Below are 22136 nucleotides of genomic sequence, written 5' to 3'. Positions count from 1 at the left end.
CTTTGCCGGGTCACTACTCAGCCATAAGGATTAAGTTAAAAACAAAACTTAAGATCTTACCTTCTAAGTCATCAATGCTTTTCTCCAATTTAGTTACTGACCTCTCCGCAAACTCGGCCCGAGTCTCAGCCTGCAATAATTCAATTTATTTCAATCAGAATTGGGAAGTTTTAGGTTTCCAGTAGCTACAAATATAGAGAAACTAGAGAATGAAAATCAAGCCTGGCACCCAGGAATGGGGTCTGAGACCACCTGCCAGTCAGTCACCACAGTGAGAGGTGGCGAGCACAGCTCACTCTCCAAGACCACCCCTGAAAATCCCTGGATCATTCTAACTTGAAAATGAAAAAGCCCTTAACAGTGCCGTAAAAACAAACTCAATCCAGCTGGCTTTGTCCACAACACACTTAATATTACCTCCTTCAGCTTGTCAGAGAGGACCTTGATCTCTTCCTCATATTTGTCTTCCTTCTGCGAGTACTGTAATTAGAAAGAATGTTCCAGATGTCAGGCCATAGTTCACCCTATACTGAGGTCTTCTAATACAACGAAAGTGTCAGCCCAGCCAACAGATGTTGAGGATCTCTTAGGAGGTAATGGAGCCTCTGATATCAAATGGCATACAACAATGCATTCTCTGTTTTCCTGCCTATTGTTTTACATGGGATAAGAACAAGATAACTTATCCATTTGGCACTTGGTTTAAATTAAATTGTTACAGATGACTCACATACTCAAAATAAAATAGATTTTCCATTAAAAAAAAAAAGAATCTGTTATTGATAATCATCAGGAAATTGCCTCAAAATGACGCCATTTGCTAAAGTGTCTAATGGATTACTCCTTTCCTTGGCAGGGCCCCAGAAGAGAAAAAGAGGGTGTCTCTAGAGCAGCTCTTAAAGATGCCTTTCCCCCACGCCGTGCTCCTGGCCTACCTTCTCAGCCTGAGCCTCCAGTGACTTCAAGTTGTTCGTCACAGTTTTCAACTCTTCTTCAAGCTCGGCACATTTGCTAACGTTTTCGATCAGAGGTAGAAAGGGTGGGAGACAAGCCAAAGGAAGGAGGAGAGAAAAAGGAGGGGGATGGGAAAAAATGAAAACCGAGTCCTAGAGAACAAAGGGCTGCCTTAAAGTAGCCAAACCATCAAGGCACTAAAACGCTCAATTTTGCCATGGACACTGCTCCCGACACAGCAGAAAGGCAGGGTGACAAAATCCAACAACCTCGAAGTGTGATAATTTGGCTTCTTTTTTGGCTGCACCAAAGAGCATTTATGAAGGAAAAACAAAGGAGTATAAAGGACCCAAAGAAAGCACTTAAAGCAAGGTATAAGATAGCAGAGGGTGTAGTGAAGGTGCAGTCGTTATAAAAATGAACCAGTAGGCATTGGAAGCTGAAAGACGCCTGGGTTGCAGTTAAACCTAAAACCCATACATGAGCCATCAGTACCTTATCCTCTGCAGCCATTAATGCTTTCAAGGTCTGATCCATTATTCTTAATTGTTCTTCCAGCTGTCGAACTTGGCTGTTAGTGGACACAGGAAATGCACAAGGCCATTCTCAAAATCAGTGTGCAGGTAAGGCATGCAGTGATACACGCATTCATACATAGACACCCCACGCAAGTCCTCCGTGTTCCATACTCGTGGCTCATCCACGTCAAATGAGCACTTAAGGAGCCCGGAGCTGAAACAGGTAAATGTGCAGCTGCCAGAAGGTCATGCTGTTTAGTCACTGCTCCGCAGCACCCCACACACAGCCTCCTGGCGCCGGGCCCGCTTACCCTTCTGAGAGCTCAGCCCGCTCCTCTGCACGCTCCAGGTCACTCTCAATGATGACCAGCTTACGGGCCACCTGCAGCAGAACAAACACAAAACACACACACCATGGGGCTTCCAAGCTCTGAGGAGGGGCGTGGGGTGAGGACTGGATCCGTCAGCCCCTAGGAGTCCTTGCCTCCAAACAAGATGATCCTCTTTCCCATGCACTGGAGAGAAGCGACTCTCCACCAGGCGTGCCCATGGAGCGGAGGCCAGAGGCTTCTGCTCACCAAGACCCAGCGTGGTTAGTTATGGGTGGGCTGGCTCATCTTTAGTCCTACCTAGGTGAGGCCTGTATAGTTACATAGCAGCCAGACCAAGCGTGGAAGGAGGGAGAGAGATGAGGTTCACAATCTCCAAACTAGCAGTGTGATGAGACATACGCCTTTTATGCTGAAAAGGCGGGGCTGCAAGACAAGACTGAAAATAATCCTGAGAACTCCATCCATCTAGAGTTCTGTACCTCGACTCCCTCTGTGTGCAGCAGGCTACAAATGCCAACAGAAACAGCAAGAGAGGCTGACATGAGAAGCTGCTGAGGTGACTAATGAGGTCAGTGGAAGAAAGGACCAGAGAGAAGGGATCCTAGGAAGCATTTCAAAATTAGTGGGCATAGTGTAACCTGGAGATGGGAGATGATGATGACGAAGAGTCAGTGCTGTTTCAGGATAGCCATAGTACATTAAGGGAAAAACTAAAACCTTAACACAGTCATGTGGGCTCTGTTATCACACAGGAGGTTGCTTTCATGGGGCATGACCAGGAGGTGATTCACCTGTGAACCTTGAGGAGAGAGGAGGACAGACAGAAAGGCCTCCATGAATCTAGGGAGCAAGTGCATGGTCTGTGTCTCTACACTGAACTGGGCTGTGCCAGGTGAATCACACTAGGGAGAACTGCTTGTGTGGTGACAGCATGAGAGGTCCCTTCCACAAAACACAAGAGGCCCAACTCTCCCTTCTCCTGACCAGAGAACTTTTGTTCTGGTCTTTGTGTGTGTGTTTGGGGCGGGGGGTGGGGGGAGGCATGGGGGCACAAAAAAAGCTTTGGTCTTTCCCAGTGCAACTGATCCCCTAGCAGGATCAAAATTGAGAACCGTTTTCTGGGGACAAAGGAACTCTGCTTCTCAAAACCACCCATTTCTACTAAGGAAGCAGATGGTTTCACTGAAGAACGCAAGGCTGTACACTGCTCCCCCGCTCCTGGGCCCCCGCGGCTGGGAGTCCACAAGGCCTTGGGCCCCAGGATCTGACCTCTTCATACTTGCGGTCGGCATCCTCAGCGATGTGCTTGGCCTCTTTCAGTTGGATCTCCTGAATTTCCATTTTCTCCTCATCCTTTTGAGCTCGGCTTTCAATGACTTTCATGCCTCTGAAAAGGATAACATGCAGGAAGGCCCAAGATTTAGAGGCGACCTCCACGAACTCACCCTGCACCACAGTGGTTTGTGAGGCTCTGTGTAACTGACAGACCGAAACAGAGCACAGAGCTACTTTTATCTTCCAAACCATGAAACAAGACTTTCTAGAGCTGAAGGCAAAAAAGACATACACTTCCCTCTCTCTGTTTATTGTGAATGAAAGGTTACACTTTTGGTACTGTTGACACTGTCCAGGCAGCTAATGTGAAATGAAAGGTACCATGTGAGGATCCTGTTTGAATGTGGGAGGCATGGGAAGGTCAACAAGCTTTACCTGCTATATAAATAATGGGACTTCTGCCCTTTTCTGGTGGGAAGCTTCAGCTTAAAAATGGACCAAAGTTAGAACGAAAGCAAACTTATCTTCATGTACTTCCCTCCCACAAAGAAAGTAGCTGTTCTTACCCCTTTAGCCACAAATGTAAGTATTAGATTGAAGCAAATGAAATTGCTGGTATTTGACCACATCGGACCTGCAAAAATGGCAATTTCATGTGGGTTGACCTATATTTTAGAGAAGAAACTGAGTTTTGCCTATAATAAAACTCATAATAGAGGTGTTGAGAGGCAGGACCAACACCATCTTCTATGCTGATGTATACGTTTGGATCCTTCAGCATGGTGGTAAGTTTTAGAAAATGTTAATTGACCTATATTACAGAGTTATGCAGTAACAAATTATGTTAAAATGGGATTCATTTACCAAAATCTAAGTAGGCAGTAAGATAAATAAGTCACTTTTTTTTTTTTTTTTTTAAATGAAGCACTACAGTGTATTTTAGGAGACCTGCATCTTGGCTCGGCCATAAATTCTCTTTGAGAGTTCGGGCAGGCCATACCAGTCTCTGAACCCTAGTCTTCTCATCTGTAAAACCAGGGAACTGGAGTAAATGATCTCTAAATACCTTTTTACTCCAGTGTCTAACACTGCCAGACTGCCTTCCTTTCAGGTTCACTAACAAGTGTATTTCAGGAAGAAGCCAGCCACAAAACCGTTGGTTATATGTACACTGTAAGAGATGATGAGTCATCTTTAAGAATTCCAAAACTCTTGATTAGAAAAGAATCAATAATCAACAGTGAATAATGAGCTGAAAACTTCAGCTAAAGAGCTTCTTTAATCCTAAAGTCTGAAATCATTCTTATCCATGGTGGCAGGGGGCAGAAATGCACCTCAAAGACGCAGAAATGGACAGAATGACTGACTGCATGCACCTGCCCAGGTCACAGCGCAGAAACACACTGCCAGTGTCTGAGACATCACAATACTTTGTCATCCCTCAAAGGGCAGAACTCTCTCTAGTCTAGTGGAGTCTTTCTTGGAGTGCTTCCAAGTAATATGAGTACAATAACTTGAACAGTTGAACATGAGAGAAAATGCCTGGTGGAATACACGATGGCTGATACGGCCCTGGTTTTCCTTTACTACCACAAGGCTGAATCTTGGGGTAATAAGTCAGGTAGAGCCAGGTCACAGTGGGAGCATGCTCAGCAGACATGCAGATCTGACTGTACTTACCTATGCACGTGTGTCTTATCGGCTTTACTAAGTCCAAAACAATTTACTTTTGTGGATCGTATTTCTGTTTTATCTGTGCTTTCTCTTCCTCTCATTTCTTGGGCTCTTTGACAACTGACAGCCCATACTGTATTTACCTCGGCCTAAGCCTCCTTGGTATATTTCATGTTTTTTAACATCTTTATTGGAGTATAATTGCTTTACAATGGTGTGTTAGTTTCTGCTTTATAACAAAGTGAATCAGCTATACATATACATATATCCCCATATCTCTTCCCTCTTGCGTCTCCCTCCCTCCCACCCTCCCTATCCCACCCCTCTAGGTGGTCACAAAGCACTGAGCTGATCTCCCTGTGCTATGCGGCTTCCTTGGTATATTTTTAAATAAAGTTATCTTTTTTTAAAAAAATGCATAATTGCTCCATGGTCAGTAGGAATTAAAGAACCAAAACACATCCCTAAAACCTCCCATTTACACGTCCATCTCCCTCGCTGGGTGGTGAGCTCTAAGAGAGCAGGAATGGCGTCTTTTTCTTATTTGTAACCTTGGGGTTTAAAACAGTGCTTTGCACAAAGGTGTCCCACTAATGTTAAATGAACAAAACCATTAGTTGCACCTGGATCAAGTCAGGAAATAGTGCCACCAAGGTACTGTAAAATTCTTAGAGGCCCAAGAACAGAGAAGCCCTCCCGTTCCACCAGGAGGAAAGGCTGTGCTAACAGGTGGGCTGGACGAGGGGTCCTCACCTCTCACTCTCATCTGCTGCCTTCTCGGCCTCCTCCAGCTTCTGCAGAGCTGTTGCCAGACGCTCCTGGGCACGATCCAACTCTTCCTCAACCAGCTGGATGCGTCTGTTCAGAGAAGCTACGTCGGCTTCAGCCTGGATAGAGAGAGTGAAAGGCGTTTCAGTGTCGGAGAGAAAGTGAGGGTAGTGCCTTCAGGAGGGGCTGAGACTGAAACACTGGTTCCAGATGGGAAGCCTGGGCCCTCTGGTGAGCCACCCTAAAGTGCGTTACAAGCCCTGGTCAACTCTGGAGTTGTCGGATCCGTTCATCCATTGACATACCCAGTGAATGTCCACCTTGGGGTATATGCAGATCCACACACATCATCCTCATCGGACAAAGCGACCATCAGCAACACTCTCTCCCTTGGTTCTCTTCCTCCACGGATTTCAACACGCTGGCTTTACCTGCCTGTTAAGGGGGAGCTTCATCACAGCCACCTCACTCGGTGGGGCCTGAGGTGTGGACAGAGGCGATGGGACTTACCCAGGCTCAGTCACACAAGACGAGAGCAGCACAGCGAGGACTCGGACTCAGGAGTCTCAATTCTCCTTTCTGCTGATTGCGTTCTCAAAGGGGCTTTATTAAATATTTTAGGAACTAAAATATTTTTAAATTCAGTGGTTCTAAAATATACACCATACAGAGACACAGCAAAACCTAGCAAGCCCCCTGCCCTTCAGCACCCCTTTAGAATAACTGGTCACACTGGAAGAGGGCCAAGACAAATTTCCCAAGCGTTTGTGACATACGCCTACAGGAATTTCTCACAAGTCAAGGTTGCTACAAAAAGAGCTTCAAACTCCTTAGAAGAAAAGCAGTACAGATACTGTTTTTACTTGGTATCTATCTCTGAAATAAGATGTTTCTTTTTGGGAGATACAATGGTTACCTACAGTTATGAGCATTTGTTACTATAAGCCTCAGCACACTTGCAAGCCTGGACTGGTCCATTACATACACTTGCATTGTTGGCTGTTTAAACATTATGCACGTAAGTGAAAGACAGAATTTGTTAATCTGGTACTGTTTCCTCATCCACTCTGAATGTGTGCTTTTCCTGGGGTGATGGGGTTTTTAGGACACTTGGAAGTTTTCTAAAAACTACAACATGCACTTTGGGACTATGCTAGCTCTCTACCTACAGTCCTGTCTTCCTTACTCAACTGTAAGTTTCTTATGTGCAAGGAATCACAATTCACTGCACAGAGTATGGGCTCAGTAAAGGTCTACTGAACAAAATGAGTAAAACCAACCTAATTTAAACAAAAGCAACTTTTTTAGTTTCTGGACCCATGATACACAGTTTGAAATGCACATGTAATTAGAGTCTACGATTATGGCCTTGAAGTAAAGGAACACGAGAACATTCTGCTCTTTGCTCATCTAGATTTGTAAAATTTTAAAAGTCAAGTTCTCTCTGGGAAAGAGAGGTGATTAGGGCATCTACAATCATGGTGAAGGACTTTTTATAAAAACATGCAAATACACTTTTATCGCTTCAAAAATTAACTATAGGGCTTCCCTGGTGGCGCAGTGGTTGAGAGTCCACCTGCTGATGCAGGGGACACGGGTTCGTGCCCCAGACCGGGAAGATGCCACATGCCGTGGAGCAGCTGGGCCCGTGAGCCACGGCCACTAGGCCTGCGCGTCCAGAGCCTGTGCTCTGCAACAGGAGAGGCCACAACAGTGAGAGGCCCACGTACCACACACACACACACACACACACACACACACACACACACACACAAAATTAACTATGTAGTAATAATTGGCTGTTGGAGGCAGGGAGCAGGGGAAAATGTGAAATGAATCCGAGGTCAGTTAACAGTTGCACTGGCCCACAAAGTAGATCACTACAGGTACACAGCTAGTAATGGGCTCCACCAGGTCTGGCAGGTGAATGTTGGGAGTTTTTTGGAGAAGGGATGAGGGTAATAGGGATAACACATTTCTTAAGTATGGAAACTTTAAAAAGTTTTTAGCCCCATGTAAAAAAACAAAACAAAACGAAACCGGAAGGAGGTATACATTAAGGGTATACTTTGGGATCAGGTCAGATTTCTTTTCTATATTTTCCATTTCTAGTAAAATTCTATTCATTTCATGAATGGGGGAAAACAAGCAAGCAACCCTGAAAGCTGAAAACTAAAATGAAAAGCAAAACAAAAACCACCCTCCAAAACACCACCAACAAAAAATCCTCAGCAGAGTGTCTAGGTCATGTACTCAGAAGTATTTTTCCCCCTTTTCTTAAATATCCTTGTTATAGGTGCTGTAGCCAGAGAAATGTCAACAAGATTTTCAAAACAATTTCTGTAGCCACCACACTCTAAGCTTCCTGTTCTGTTTTCGATCTGGGCCCCAACCTCAAGGACTTTGTACTCACAGAGAGGAGACTGTTTATACTCCGGGGAAAGAACCCTCCAGGTGCCAGGTCAGTCCAGGTCCCTTACACACCTGGGGCATCAGAGAGTAAGGAGACAGCACCCCATGTTCGTTCCTGCCTCTGCACAAAAGATCTCCCTACCTGAGAGGGACACCCATCAATCCAAATCTTCCCTCTTCCCTCTTATTGCCTCCACTCTAACCATTCTTTCCCTTAGCTCCGGATACTGTTTTATAAATGTCATTAACTCCTTTTCCCCAGGAGCATTTTGTAGAACCTACATTAGGGGTTGTGCCCTACGGAAATACCAGTCAATAGGCCTCGTATACGGCACCAGAACAACAACTGGGAATGGAGACCTGTTCTAGGAGCCAGGACAGGGGAAACACAGAGAACAGACCTGTGGGTGGTCCACAAAACGGGATCTAAGATGTTTAGCTGGAGGGGTCCCTAGGCATTGTCCAGCAGTTCCCACAACTGGCTGGGTGTCCAAATTCACCAGGAGATGCATATTAAAAATACAAATTTCCGGGCTTTCCTGGTGGTTCAGTGGTTAAGAATCTACCTGCCAATGCAGGGGACATGGTTCGAGTCCTGGTCCGGGAAGATCCCACATGCCGCGGAGCAACTAAGCCCGTGCGCCACAACTACTGAGCCCGTGTGCCTAGAGCCCGTGCTCTGCAACAAGAGAAGCCACCGCAATGAGAAGCCCATGCACAGCAACGAAGAGCAGCCCCCGCTGGCTGCAACTAGAGAAAGCCTGTGCGCAGCAACAAAGACCCAATGCAGCCAAAAATTTAAAAAAAGAAACAAAAACAAAACAAATTTCCAGGCCCCATCCCTAGAGATTCTGATTCAAGAGGTCAGAAAGGAGGACAGGAATCTGCACTATAAAAAAGCAACCCCCCCTCTACCCCACCCACCATCCAAAGAAGCTGGAAAATCCTGTGGGAACCACTCATCTAGCTCTTTGTAGAAGAGAAAATAGGAAGAGGGAGGGATCTTTGACATTCTCAGGTCACAGCCATCAGCGGCAGGTAAGACTAGCACCAAAGTCCCTTGGTCCTCAACGTGCTGGCATGCCTGCCTCCCTTCTCAAGGCCTCCTGGAGCCTCATGGAAGCCCTGGAACTGGTGGTTCTCACCTATGGAGTCTTTCTGCTTTCTGACATCAGAGCAGCAGGTTCTCTACAGCCACCCTGACTCCAACCCCCTACCTGAAAAAAGGCCTTCAGCGAAAGAACCTAACCAGGACTAGAAGAACGGTTACCGTACTGAATATCATCCGCTAAACAAGTCCTCTCAATCCATTTGGAAAAAAGGTGTCGTATAAAATTGAAAACATCATCAAGTAACACCAGGGCGGTACCAGCTCACACAAGGACCCAGAGCATTTGTTCTCAACCCCAGAAACCAATGCCTGCTGCCCCAGAGGTTTCAGAGCAGGATGGGCAAAGGTGCTTGTAGGTAACAGCCCAGATCTGAAAGCAGTGTCTGGGGTGTATCGATCTCTACATAAGCTTCCCCCGGGAAAAACCTGGGCTCTCACTGGCTTCTCAGGCCTCACCATACTGGTCTGATCACAATTTAGTTTGGTTCTCTAGAATTCAAGATATACTCAATTCCATAAATTAATTAAGGACACCCTTATTTTCACTTTTTTTTTTGGTGGGGGCGGGGGGTGGATTATGCTCTATGTTCAAAAGGCCCACATCTCTCACCTGCACTAGCTTTTATCCCTGGTATGTATTCTCTGAGTTCTGAGGCTTATTTAGATATTTTCTAAGGTTCTTTCCATCACAGCACCTGGGCAGTTTACTTAAGACTTAACTGGCTGTTGCCTGTCAGTACAAACCCTACAGACACATGACCATCTGTTATTTAAAAAGCAGATATAAATAACAAGGCATTTGGGAAGGGTCAAGACCCCAGACGCAAATTATTTCCAGGCATGGAAGTCACCACGTGTACTGGGTTAGCTTCTAATGACAGCTCATGTGTTGACACTGCTGGTGAAGTCTTTGGGATGCTAGTTTCTTTCATTTCAAAAGTGCTATTGTGTCCCAACATGTAATGAACTACTCAGAAAAGAGACTGCTATATTAGTAAAGGTTACCAACTGTCTTCTTGCAGATCTGTTGTTAAACAACCACCAGGCGCTCTACACGTGTGCCTTAGAGCTGCATGTGCCCCCCAATCCCTTCCACAAGGTACCAGCTACCTAAGAAACTACAATAGGGCTTCCCTGGTGGCGCAGTGGTTGAGAGTCCGCCTGCCGATGCAGGGGACGCGGGTTCGTGCCCCGGTCTGGGAAGATCCCATGTGCCGCGGAGCGGCTGGGCCCGTGAGCCATGGCCACTGAGCCTGCGCGTCTGGAGCCTGTGCTCCGCAATGGAAGAGGCCACAACAGTGAGAGGCCCACACACCGCAAAAAAAAAAGAAACTACAATAGATATCAAGGGCATGCCCACACAATATAGCAAAATGTTACTCCAAGTCTGACTTGAAAGAACTTTTACAGGGCCTAGATTTTCATGAAATCCAGGTGTTCTAGCCAATATAACTAAAGGTAATCTAAAAATAGCAATGATTTTTACTTTAAAAACAAGTATTTCCGTTAGGACAATTAAGAAGAAATAATTGTAGGAGAATAATATTATATCCTAAAAATAAATCCTCTGGAATGTATGTTCAAAGTCCTACCTGAACTGGAGTACTGCATGGGATGATCAAAGGTCAGGCCTTTTTATTTCATGCGAACTGTAGATGTACAGAGAAAGTTTCACCCAGTTTACTGTATAAGACCCAAGTCCCTATAGCCAAGTTAAACTTCTGCCCTTATATGGTAAGGAAAGGGGAAAAAAACACGGATGACATTAAGGGGCACTCCCATGGATAAGAGTTAAAAACAATCTCTCTATTGCACCAAAGCCTGTAACTCACGAGGCATTTTTGTGTAATGAGTGAGAAGGGACGTGAACAGGGTATTGTAGTGCCTTCGCCTTGCCTATACATGAAAGCAGAAAGCCAGAGTATATGTACACTCCAGCTACTGCCACCCTGGCGGAGGGGGGCAATGGGGGCACAAAATGCACTTTTAGATTCCTGTTTTCAGAAATATTTACCAACTCTAAGGAGGGGAATTTTTGTAAATTGGTTTTTCCTGTGATTTAATGAAGTTACCAATTAAGAACCTACAGGCTGCAACTGTTAAGTGCCCTTGTTTGCTGAGTACCATCCAGAAAGAAGGAAGGCAGACTGCCTTCTTCCTGCTCCCTCTTTGATAAGGACAAAAGACAAACAAAACCCTAGTGGGTCACAAGACCTGGAGTCAACCATTACATCAAGCAAAGGAGCCTCATTCCAAAATTTTGAAGGGCCCACACACCTTGGAAAAACAAACCAGTAGAAAAAAAAGGGATGGTTGCTTTTTCCAAAGTTAAGTGCTGGTTGTAATAGGGCCAATTAACTACAGCCTGTCTGAATCTTTCAGAATGTGAATTAGGGCCAACTCTCCAAATATTTTTTGCAGTGGCTCATGACTTTGTCACTAAATTTTTATCCTTGCTGCCAAGAGAAACTGTGACTGCTAGCTTAACTCACAGCTATGCCTGACAACTACCAAGAAACCACCTTCAATTAGCTACCTTGAAGTTCCAGTTTCATAAGTTAGGAACACCTCTCAATCTGAAATTCTTTCTTCAGTGGTCTGACCCAGTCCTCAAGTTGCTGTCATAAAAAGTTCTGTGCCCATCCAATCATCCGGACAGACTATTTTCAAAAATCACTTAAAAATGTTTGAAGCTAAACCACTTTTAATATAAAGCTTTGAAAAGAATGAAAGCATTATCTTTACCCAACTGGCCCAGGAAGAGTACTGTCATAAAAACTAAGCCCAAAAGAGAAGGTGAGTAACATAGTAACAGTGTGCCCTTCATAAAATTTACCTTCTGTGTCTAATATCGATCACCAGGCCAACAGTCCAGAAGAGGCTTTCCTGTACAGGACCACATATTCCCTTTCTTAGCAGGGGGAGGGGAGTTCTACTGACTTCCACCACTAATACCACTTCGACCCACCAAACATTCCTTCCAGCCTGCCTATGTCCTCTCTCCGTTCAAGTTGAAAAAAGAAAAAAAAAACAAATTGATTAGAAGCATTGAAGTGGAGTGTTTTAAGATGTAGTGAAATGAGCAGCCCATCTTTAAGACCCTTTGATAGCTGGTGAACTGAAAGCAAAGGAGCAATGCGCGATGCCGAGTGTGGAGCAGTTCTAATACCAGCTGATGCAAGGCACTTACTCTAGTGTGCTAAGCACCATTGCCACTTCTTTACACACACTCTTTTCATCCTCACAACAGGCAGGTACTACCATTACCCACATTTTACGGTCGAGGAACTGAGGGACTGAGAAGTTAAATGATTCAAAACCTAGCGGCCTGGGCCCAGAGTTCTTGTTCTTATCCATCATGTTCTATTGGTTCTAATGGTTCAAGGACAACTGCGAGCCAGAGAGGGAGTCGGAATTCATTCATTGCCTGGCCAAATTCAGAGACATCCATGGGACCGCTGCTGTCTTGTCCTCTACAGAAAATGATCTTTTGCCTATTGATTTCCTGGTTCCTGCCTATTTTATCTGAAACTTCATCTAGTTAGGCCTTCCTTTCAAGAGGACCCATTTGCTTCTAAGTATTTTATGCAAAACAGGTCTCATAGCTTCTGCAGCCAGCCATAATGCCATTACATACACCTCTCAACTCAGAATACGCCTCTATTAAGCACAGAAGGACCCCACATGAGCGCTTGTCATAAAATTCCGAAGGTGTTTGAGTATCCTGATTTAACACACACACACACACACTCAAAAATCAACAAACAGCAAATGCCTTAACTACCTCTGAAATCCTGTTCCGGTGTGCTGGATGCATTTGCCTTAGTGGAAAGGAAGGAAGCCAGGTATTACACTCAACGTGGGGGAGGGGAAGCCGGCGGGAGAAAACACCCAATAATCGTAGCTACTTAGCCAACGTTTTCAAGACTCGGTAACAAAGGAACATCTACCTGTACAGGAGAACTTGGGAGGAGGGATGGTTAAGAAAGGGAAGGGCAAAGGGCCGCATACTAAGTCAGAACACGCGCTGTCAGTGTCTCAACCACCCCCAGAGAAACAGGCTTTCAAGAAACCAAGGCTAAACAGGGATGGGGGAGTTTAGCATCCCCGGGCCCCAAAGCCAGACAATGCCTCAGACATGACCTGTTAGCGCCCTTCCCAAAAGAACGGATTTCCAAAAGAAGGGACCTCTTCCGTCCCCACTCTCCGAGTAAATAATACCAGCAGCGCAAAGGGCACATGCCGGGGGACCCGAGACGCCGGGCCGAACGCAAACACCCCAGACATAGAGTTCCTTCTGGGAAGGAGCTGCTTCCAGAACCTTCTCAACACCACTAATTCTCCCTCGGTTCTTTAGACCAGCGAGATGAAAAGGGCTGAAGTGAACGGGCAGCGCCCCTCCCCAGAGCCCGACACCTGCGGGCCCAGGTGCGCCCCGAGGCGGGGGGAGGGGTGGCGGGGGAAGGTGGGCTCCGGGGGGCCCTGCAGGGCGCGGTGGGGCCGACTGGGGAGAAGGCGCCTCCGGGGATGGGTGATGGGTGGGTCCCTTACGGTCTCCCTCAGCTTCCTCTCGTAGTCCAGCTCGCGCTGCAGGCTGCCCGCGCGCTCCTCCGCGGCGTCCGCCTGCTCCTGCAGGCTCCGAATCTTCCTCCGCACCGCCTCCAGCGAACTGCTCCCCGCCATTGCGCCGGGCGGCGGCGGGCCGGCAGGCTGGCGGACTGCCCCGGGAGAGGCCGGCTGCTGCGCTCCTGCGGCCGCTGCTGCTGCCGCACTCCGACAGCCCGGCCACCCCGCCCAGGCCGCGGCGCGCCACAGCAGCGCCCCCTGCGGCCCAGGCACAGCCCGGAAGTCGCGACCTCCTAGGCTGCGCAGGCGAACCGCAGGCGGGTGCGCAAGAGCCGGGGGCGGGCCCAGCGGGCGGGGCGGGGCGCGCGCCGCGGACCCCGGGAATTCTCCAACCGCGGGAGGCACCGCGCATGCTCGCGGCCGCGGGGCTGACAGACGCTGTGCGCAGGCTGCCGGGGCACCTGGTGAGCGGGAGGGTGGCCAACGCGCCAAGGGTGTTACTTCGACTCCCAGCGCCCCTCCCCTGCGCCGTGGGGAACCCGAGTAACGGATTTGGCTGCAAAGGGCGACGGTGCCGCCTGTTGGCGGCGGGAGCGCTCCGCTCGGGACTGCCAGTTTCCCATGCCCAGGAAGGAGAGAAGCCGAGCGAGGGGTTTGGGGCTTGAATGTACCCCCAAAGGGATTGTTCCTCGATGTAAAGAACCCCAGAACACAAGATCCTAACCACAACAACTCTCCTTCCCTCCAAACTCATGAAGGGAAAACCACTAACGTATTGCATAGAGGTTAAACCTCCTAAATGCTGTCTCCCTAGGTTAGAATCTGGCTTTTGGTTCTCTCCTGGTTGTGTGACGGAAAACAACTTGACTTTATCTGTAAAGGCACGGTTAATAGTAGTACGTTTCTCATAGGATTGCTGTGAGGATTATGAAATGACAGAAAGCACTAAGCACAATACCTTGTACGTAGTTAAAATGATAGCTTTAGTTAATAAATACACAGGCACTGTCTGAAGAGTCAGGCTACGGCCTATAACCAGCTGTGGGACCTCAAGTCCGCCAGCCTATCTGGGACTTACTTTCCTTTCCACAAAAACAATCATCTCAAGGGTCCCTTCTAGTTACAACCTTCTCTGGTTTTAGATCAGCCTCTGAGGTCTTCTGGAATCTGACCAATTCTGGGCCGGACTGAGATGTCTTAAAAGTCACACCAAGGAAGGCTACAGAACCCTATGAGAGGGTCTGGCTACAGCTGGATGAAAACCAAAGCGGACACAATCTTTCGGAACCACCCTCTGCCAATTCTCCCCTTCGGCTACGTTTTTAAATGTCTTCTAAGTCTCACAGCTTTCTTTCCTCACCTTTCCCACAGAAGGCCCTTCAAGTCAGTTCCTATGTGTTTAAGTGTGGGAATAATGAAGAAAAAGAAAACACACTTGACAACCCCCTCCTACGCCAAAGCCCTAATGAGGAAGCGCCTTGCTTTTCTGACTCATTTGATATGGACTTTCTCACAGCCTCCCTCTGCTGAGACTCTCACAAAGCCCAGCATGGGCCCTCACATCCTGTAGGTGGAGCCTCTAGCTTTGTTTCCACACAGTTCATCTAGTCAGGAGGGAGGTCACAACTGCTTCCCTAAGAGTACAGACTGGGGGCCTCCAACTTTGAGGGTGGGAGAAGGGGGCATCTGGGAGCCTCCAGGAGAAGCAGAAACTGCTGGACAGGTGCAAATGCTCTAAGCAGCCAACTAGTGACTTAATGTCCTGCTTTTCAAACATCTGGGAAAGTCAGTTTCAGGTGAGTTCATTTTCACACTGATGTCATTATACAAGAGTTTAGGACAGTTGTTCTCAGCCTTGGCTGCACATTGGAATCACCTGGGTATTTAACAAATACTAATGCCTGCATTCCACTCCCAGAGATTCTAATTGGCCTGGGGTACAGCCTGGATTTTAAGTTTTAAAACCATCCTAGGTGATTGTTTAGGTAAGGTTGAGAATCATTGATTTAGAAAGCAAAGACCTACAGGGAATAAAGACTTACATACTGCAGATGTCAGAGACATCACAGTTATTGGGGAAGGGGTTGGGCCAGAGAGAAAATGGAGCGCTTGATCCCCTTCAGCCTCACTTATGTGGAGGGACGACAAAAAATTCAAAACAAAACCATCAGAGATCCGACCTTGCAAGTTACAACCTTTCAAGCTAGGAAGAGCCCATTTCTGGAATAGGATCTGTAAAGTGTGTTGGTAAATTAATAGAAAAATGTTTTTAGTAGTAAAAATGTGAAAATGTTTTACATTGGTGAGTAATAGTGCAATGTCCTAATAAAATTCTACCTCAGGAAGTTGACCTCTCTCCTACCTTTCTCTAGTGACATCTGTCTCTTCCTCCTCAAGTCTTCACTATTTTTACTAGCTAGGAATCACTCTAAATATAGCATTTCTTCACAAACGTCTTGCACATCCCTACAGATTCCAAACAACCTAAAATGTCTTAAAGGGAAAGATGATCAATATACTACCAAAAAAAAAAAAGTGTACCATATTAGGGATAATTTTCCAGTGGAAAGAAAAGAACACAGCTTCAAGAACCTCCCTCTCCTCCTGGCTCCGCCCTCCCCCACCGAGCTGGCTTTAAATATCCTCTTTGCCACTTCTGCCTCACCTCATTCCAATGCACCATTAAACAAGACTTTTCAATAAAGACATGATAGAACCACATAGTTAACAATAATTATGATTTTTTTTCCCTTAAGATCGTAGTAGATTTTTCTCCTTCTCTTGCTTTCAGTCTTACTGGGCTATTTTCAAATTCTCTGCATTCTTTTCCTTATAAGGAATATCTCTCCTTGATCTATCAGCGGCTCTTTTGAAAAAGCTAAATAAACGTCCTGCTGGAGAATTTCGGGGAGACAGACATCCTCCATTTAACCATATACGGAGCAGACATCTGATCTACATTACACAAAACTGGCGCAGAGTTATATGCATTTTTTTGGCTCTTTTTCTAAAGCCAGGTAGTTTGTAACTTAAATATTTTACCTAAATCAGTGTTTCCCTGAACCCCCTTTCCAGGGACCTTGCTTTTCACTGAAACTTTTTTTTTGTCAGATTCTAAATATCCTGTGTCTGGATCTCTCATTTACAAAGCACACTCGGAGATTACATTTCGTGCCTTTCATGTCACAGAAAGCCTTACTGATTTCAAGACCCAGATCCTCCAGCAATTTACACTTTACTCTCATACAAAAAATTCTGCTGCTGCACTTGGTAGTTCAACTTTCTGGGCATAGGTTTCCCTGGTGCTCATACATTCTTGAAATAGTTACCAACTTCCCAACGAATTCTTTCCTAATTGGGCCTCTAGGCTTAATTAGCTTCTAGAATGGTGTGAAAAGAAGTCGGTCCTCTGGAAATCTAATGCTTGTCTTGACTCATGCAGCAGAAGAGGCAAGCTCTTCGGCTAAAAGGATTCCAGAGGGCAGTGGACAAAATGCTGGCAGAGCTTTTGTGGTGCGTGCATCATCCTTGAAACTATGTGGTGGTTGTCAGCGGCTGACAGGTTGGGGTGGGGTGAGCAGGAGAGTCGGGGGCAGCTAGCTCACTATACCATATAAAGCACTGAGCTATATATAACTTCCAGCTTACTTTCTGGATCTAGTGCCCTCAGACTGCAGACCCAAGCAAATATCGTCTTCCCGGGCAGATCTTAAGGGCTGGATTAAGCTTCCCTAGTGAGTAAGGAGGCCTCAAGTGTTTCTGTGGCCCACCATCAAGCTTAGCCTTCTAAGTAGCGCCATGCCATTTTTTCAGTGCCATCTCTAGTGTGTGTCCTGACTAGACCCACCACCGAAAACCAGGCCTTGCCACCCACCAGAGATGGCAAAAGGAAAGAAAGTGGAGAAAACTAGGCATTCTGTTTGCACAAACCTCGGTGATGACACCTCGGAGGTTTTCTGCCACCATGGAGCAGGGTTCACCTCCAGAGTCCAATTTCAGTTACTGTATTCTTCCAGCTTCTCACCCACCCCCCTCCACCCCCAGGGGTGGGGGAAAGAAGGAGAAAAAGAAAAGAGGAATGGATGAAATAAAAATGAATGTGTGCAGTAGCAGTCGGAGGCAGCATCCAGTGCTCTGGGCCATGGCAGGCTGTGTGCGGGTTTCCAGCAAGAGGAGGTGACCCTCCTCCATTGCTCTCTGGCCCCTGTGGTGACCCCAGAGTGGCCACCAGGGCAGGAGGTGAGGGAGGCAGTGTGTGCGTGCACTTACGTCTGTGGCCTTTTTCTCCGCCAGCTCCAGCTTCTCCTGGGCATCTTTGAGAGCCTCGGAGTATTTGTCCAGTTCATCTTCGGTGCCCTTGAGTTTCTTTTGCAGCGACACCAGCTCATCTTCCAGCTGGGAGTTGGCCGTGGGGGACGGGGACGGGGACGGGAGGGGGGGTGCAGCAGGCAGCGTGATCCCGCAGGGGAGGGGTGTGGGTGCACAGAGCCAGAAGGACAGGGACAGCGGGAGAGAGAAAGGGAAAGACAGGGAGGGAGAGAGAGAGAGACAGAGTTAGCCATTCGTGCGCCGCGCCGCGCGCCCAGGGTACCTTGGCGGCGGCCTCATCGGCGGCCAGGAGGCTGTCCTCTGCCTTGTGCAGCTCCTCCAGCACCCGGTCCCGCTCGTCCTCCGACGCCCGCAGCAGCTTCTCCTTGGCCGCTATGTCCTCCTCGAGCTGGGGGGCGGCGGCGGGCGGGCGCGGCCGGCCGGCACGGACCGGGTGTTAGACACACACACACACACACACACACACACACACACACACACACACACACACACACACACACACACAACACGGGCACCGAGTTGGCTGGGGCCCTTCGGGTGTGAGGCGCCGCCGAGTTGGGGTTCAAGGGTCCCTAGGTAACCCTCCTCTCGCGCGGAGCCCACTCCGCACCCCACCCCAGCCCCCGGGGCGAGACTCCTGCGGAGGTCTCAGCGGGCTCAAGCCCACAACTTGGGGGTGCAGAAAAACACCCCCGTCTCCCCGGCCCGCCGTACTCTCTAGTCTGTCCATCTTTGTTTTTAGGAATAAACTGTGTGACTGTCCCTCCCCCCTCCCTCGCGTCCCCCCTTCCCAGTTGAATGTTTTATACTCCCCAGTCAAAAAGTCCAGAAGAACTTCTAACACTTTCTGGACTTGATTCCCTTCAACCCTCCTCCTCTCCCCTGCTCCCGAATCCAAAACTGATTTCTCATCCTGAGAATCAAGTGCCTCTAGGACTTGAAGGGACTTCGCGGGCTCTGGGAACCAGAAAAGGGAAATAAGCGTCCCCAGACGAGAGAAAAAGTTAGAATAAGCCAGAGTCTCGCTCTTCCCTTCCCCCTTCTCAGACGCCCTGGAGTGGGGTGGCTCCCCGAGTCCTCGGAGTGAGGGGCCGGGAAGGGGTGCGAGGCCCGGGTCCCGGGGCTCGGGGGCCCCCGGCGGGCAGAGCGCGGGCGACCGGCCGGCGCAGGGCCGGAAAGGCGCAGGCAGACCTGCTTGCTCCTGTCCTCCGCCGCCTTCTTATCGGCCTCCGCCTGCTCCGCTCGATCCAAGGCGTTCTCCTTGTCGAGCTTGAGCATCTGCATCTTCTTCTTGATGGCGTCCATGGTGGCGGCGGCGAGCGGCCCTGGGGCTGCGGCGGCGGGAGCGGGGAGGCAAGAGCGCGGTAGGGAGGCCGATCCGGAGTGCGAGCGCACAGCCGCCTGCTGATCCCAGATATGTACTTTCCCAAGGGGGCGACCGCATTCCTCAAGACAGCCAATACTTTTTTGGAAAAGCTTTTTTCTCCTGCCCCCTTTCCCCCTCTCCTCCCTCCGCCCCCTGCACCCTCCCCGCTGCTCCCGCGGGGGCCGCTCGCCCATTTGCTGCTGCCTGCCGGCCTCCCAGTTGACGGTGGATATGACTATATATGGGGACCCGAGCAGCCGAGGCGGCGGCCGGGCGAGGCCTCCCGCCTTCCAAACCTGCACTCCGGGGAGAGGGCACCGGGGCCTCGCGGGGTCCGAGCCGGGGCCGAGGCGCTAAGCTCTGCGCTCTGCCCTCCGCCCTCCGCAACTCCTCCTCCCAGGGTCCATGCCCCACCTTTAGGGTCCCCAGTCGAGCCGTCCTGAGTCACAGGAGGCCGGAGGAGAGGGGCAGGTAGTGGATGCTCGTCGCCCCCTTGAGCCGCCAGACCCGGGCGCGCTAAGCATCAGGCCCCGTACCCGGCGCCCGGGCCCGTGCGCTCCGGACACCCGCCCCGCGCTTCTCCCAGCAGCTCCCAGACTGCCGGGTATCGGCCTGGGCTCTCACGTTCTGGAAACTCAATTGGAGCAGAGAAAGGAAGAGTTGGGAGGAAGGCCTGGGGTGCTGCTCTTGAGAATTTCTCTGCTGGTACCGGTCAGAATGTCTGAGAATCTGTCTTATGCGGTGCCCTGTCCCCCAGAGGAGGGACAGTCGTATACTTTAGGGACATAGGACCCAGCTGACTCAGTTCTGCGTGTGCCTGTGTGCCATACTTCCGCAAAGGGTGGGGTGAGTTTGTTGGTGCGTAGGTGGGTGCATGTGAGTTTAAGGGGAAAGACCCTTGAGCTTAGACTCAGGCAACCTGGTCTTTGGTCTCTATCACCAGCAGCTCTGTGACCTTGACAAGTGACTTAGCCTCCGCACTGCAGTTCCCTCATCTTTAAATCCAGGGGTGTAGATGATCCCTGAGGTACTTCCATATCTAACTTGTAATAATTTTTCTTACACTGATTTTAGGGAGTTGGTCTCTTTCCATGTTAGGCATTCAGGTACTAGGTTGCCAAAACACGGGATAAATGTGACCCCTGCCAAGTCATTGCATCCACAGCTATAGCTCTGAGGAGGGAACAGACCCAGTTCTGTAGAGTAAGCTCTGCTTAGAGGCAGGAGGATTTCCCTATACCTCTTGCTCTTCCCAGCCCCCATTGGGGAAAAGCCTGCTCTTTTCAGAGCTTTGGTGGGAGGAGAAGAAAAGGGGCTGCCCCAAAGCCCTGCTTGAGACTGGCTGAGGCAGAGCTGGTGAGGGTCTTGTTAACAGTCCCCGCAGAATAATTCACAACCTGTACTACATGGATACCGAATATTCCCCGGACGGTATCTGAGCAGTTTAGGCAGGCCAAACAACTTGTAACTCCTTCAGAGAACGATCAAGTTCCTCTCCAGGATTTTATCAGGTTTCTTTCACTAACCCAACTGCCCAGGAGGGGAAAAAAAATACCCTGACCTGATGGTCAGAACATTAGATTTGTGTGCATAGGCACTGCATGGCACAGAAATTCACCAGGACCCTTTAATCACCAGATGTGAACCCAGCCACTGGGGCACTGACAAAGTTCAAGGCCTATGGGTGATATACAGATGCGTTGACCACAGGGGGCTGACTCCCCAGCTTGGGGCTCAGCATAGGGGGCATGAATAGAGACCCCAGAGTTAGACCCTGGGATCAAAACCTGGCCTGGCCACCTCCTTGCAGGGTGGCCTTAACCATGTTATAACCTCTTTAAGCCTCAGTTTTCTCTTCTGTAAAATAGGTGTACAAAGTCTTCCCTCGTAGGATTGTTACAAGGATGAAAATGAGATAAAGAATGAAAAGCGTTTTGTCTAGCACATAGCAAATTGCTCAGTAAATTGTGGCTGCTTGGGTGGCAGAGGGCAAGTCATTTCTCCTCTCTGGGCCTCAGTTTTCTCATCTATAAAATGACACAACTGAACTAGAGAAACTCCTAGAGGGACCATATATTACCGACTTTTCTCCATTGTGCCAAACGTAGCAGAGGAACGCGCTAAAGTTTCCTTAAGTGAACTGGTGTTATAGACAGTCCATTCAAACATACCACTGGTATGTATGCCAGGCAGGCACTAGGCTCCAGGATCCCCCAAAGAAGACCGACACATCCATGCCATCCAGGTGTTCCAGCATAAGCAAGGTTATAAAAATCCAGAGGAAGAAATAGAAATGACTAGGTCAGAGTAGACAGATAAAAACTTCTCTGAAACGTGGTGGTTTTTAAACTTATTTTAGCGGAAGGATAGCAGTTAGATAGAGTGGAGGGTATTGTATGAGCCAAAGGAAGAAAAGAGAATGTTTGATGGTGGTCCGACAGTAGGTTCACTTGGGGGTGAACTGGGACGTGAGACTGGAAAGATAGATGGCGGGGGTATATGGTGAAGGGGCTTGAATTCCAGGTTCAGACGTTCAGGTCTTATTATGTAAACTGAAGCCATCCATTTCTCTTCCCCTCACTGCCCCTCTCACCTAGGGCTATGTTCAGAGGTCAAAGACTGTGGTGTCCAGTGTGGTAATGGAGCTGCACAAAGCTAATTTTTAAAATCCCTTGGTACCACATCCCTAGACTGGTGGGTTAACATAGCAGGTTAACTGGACTCAGTCATTTCCATTTCACTACTGTTGAGATTATGCCCCATGACTCTCAACCAGCCAGACTCACCCCAGCTTCATGGACTGCACCATCCATGACCTTTCTATTATCAAG

General features: G+C 48.5%; 1 protein-coding gene across 22 annotated transcripts in view; it reads right to left on the bottom strand.

Moving 5' to 3' along the window:
* TPM1 (tropomyosin 1) overlaps positions 1–19305 on the bottom strand; it is a 28045-nt gene extending 8740 nt beyond the window's left edge. For 3 of the 22 annotated variants that reach the window (XM_082849010.1, XM_082849003.1, XM_082848990.1), the window contains exons 1-7: positions 13596–13834; positions 5507–5640; positions 3074–3191; positions 1784–1854; positions 1450–1525; positions 418–480; positions 61–130 (exon numbers count right to left, since the gene is read on the bottom strand). In XM_082849010.1, coding sequence (XP_082705136.1) covers positions 61–130; positions 418–480; positions 1450–1525; positions 1784–1854; positions 3074–3191; positions 5507–5640; positions 13596–13727 — 664 coding nt within the window. In that variant the 5' untranslated portion in view covers positions 13728–13834. Of the gene's footprint in view, positions 1–60; positions 131–417; positions 481–935; positions 1012–1449; positions 1526–1783; positions 1855–3073; positions 3192–5506; positions 5641–13595; positions 13835–17879; positions 18006–18201; positions 18328–19130 lie in introns of those variants that run through there. The other 19 variants (XM_082848991.1, XM_082849002.1, XM_082848992.1 and 16 more) reach the window with 15 other exon arrangements.
* Positions 19306–22136: the final 2831 nt, after the last annotated feature.

This window comes from Leucopleurus acutus (assembly GCF_964270905.1).
Source record: "Leucopleurus acutus genome assembly, chromosome: 1".
NCBI classification, from domain to species: domain Eukaryota; kingdom Metazoa; phylum Chordata; class Mammalia; order Artiodactyla; family Delphinidae; genus Leucopleurus; species Leucopleurus acutus.
This window is presented reverse-complemented; position numbering and strand designations above follow the sequence as displayed.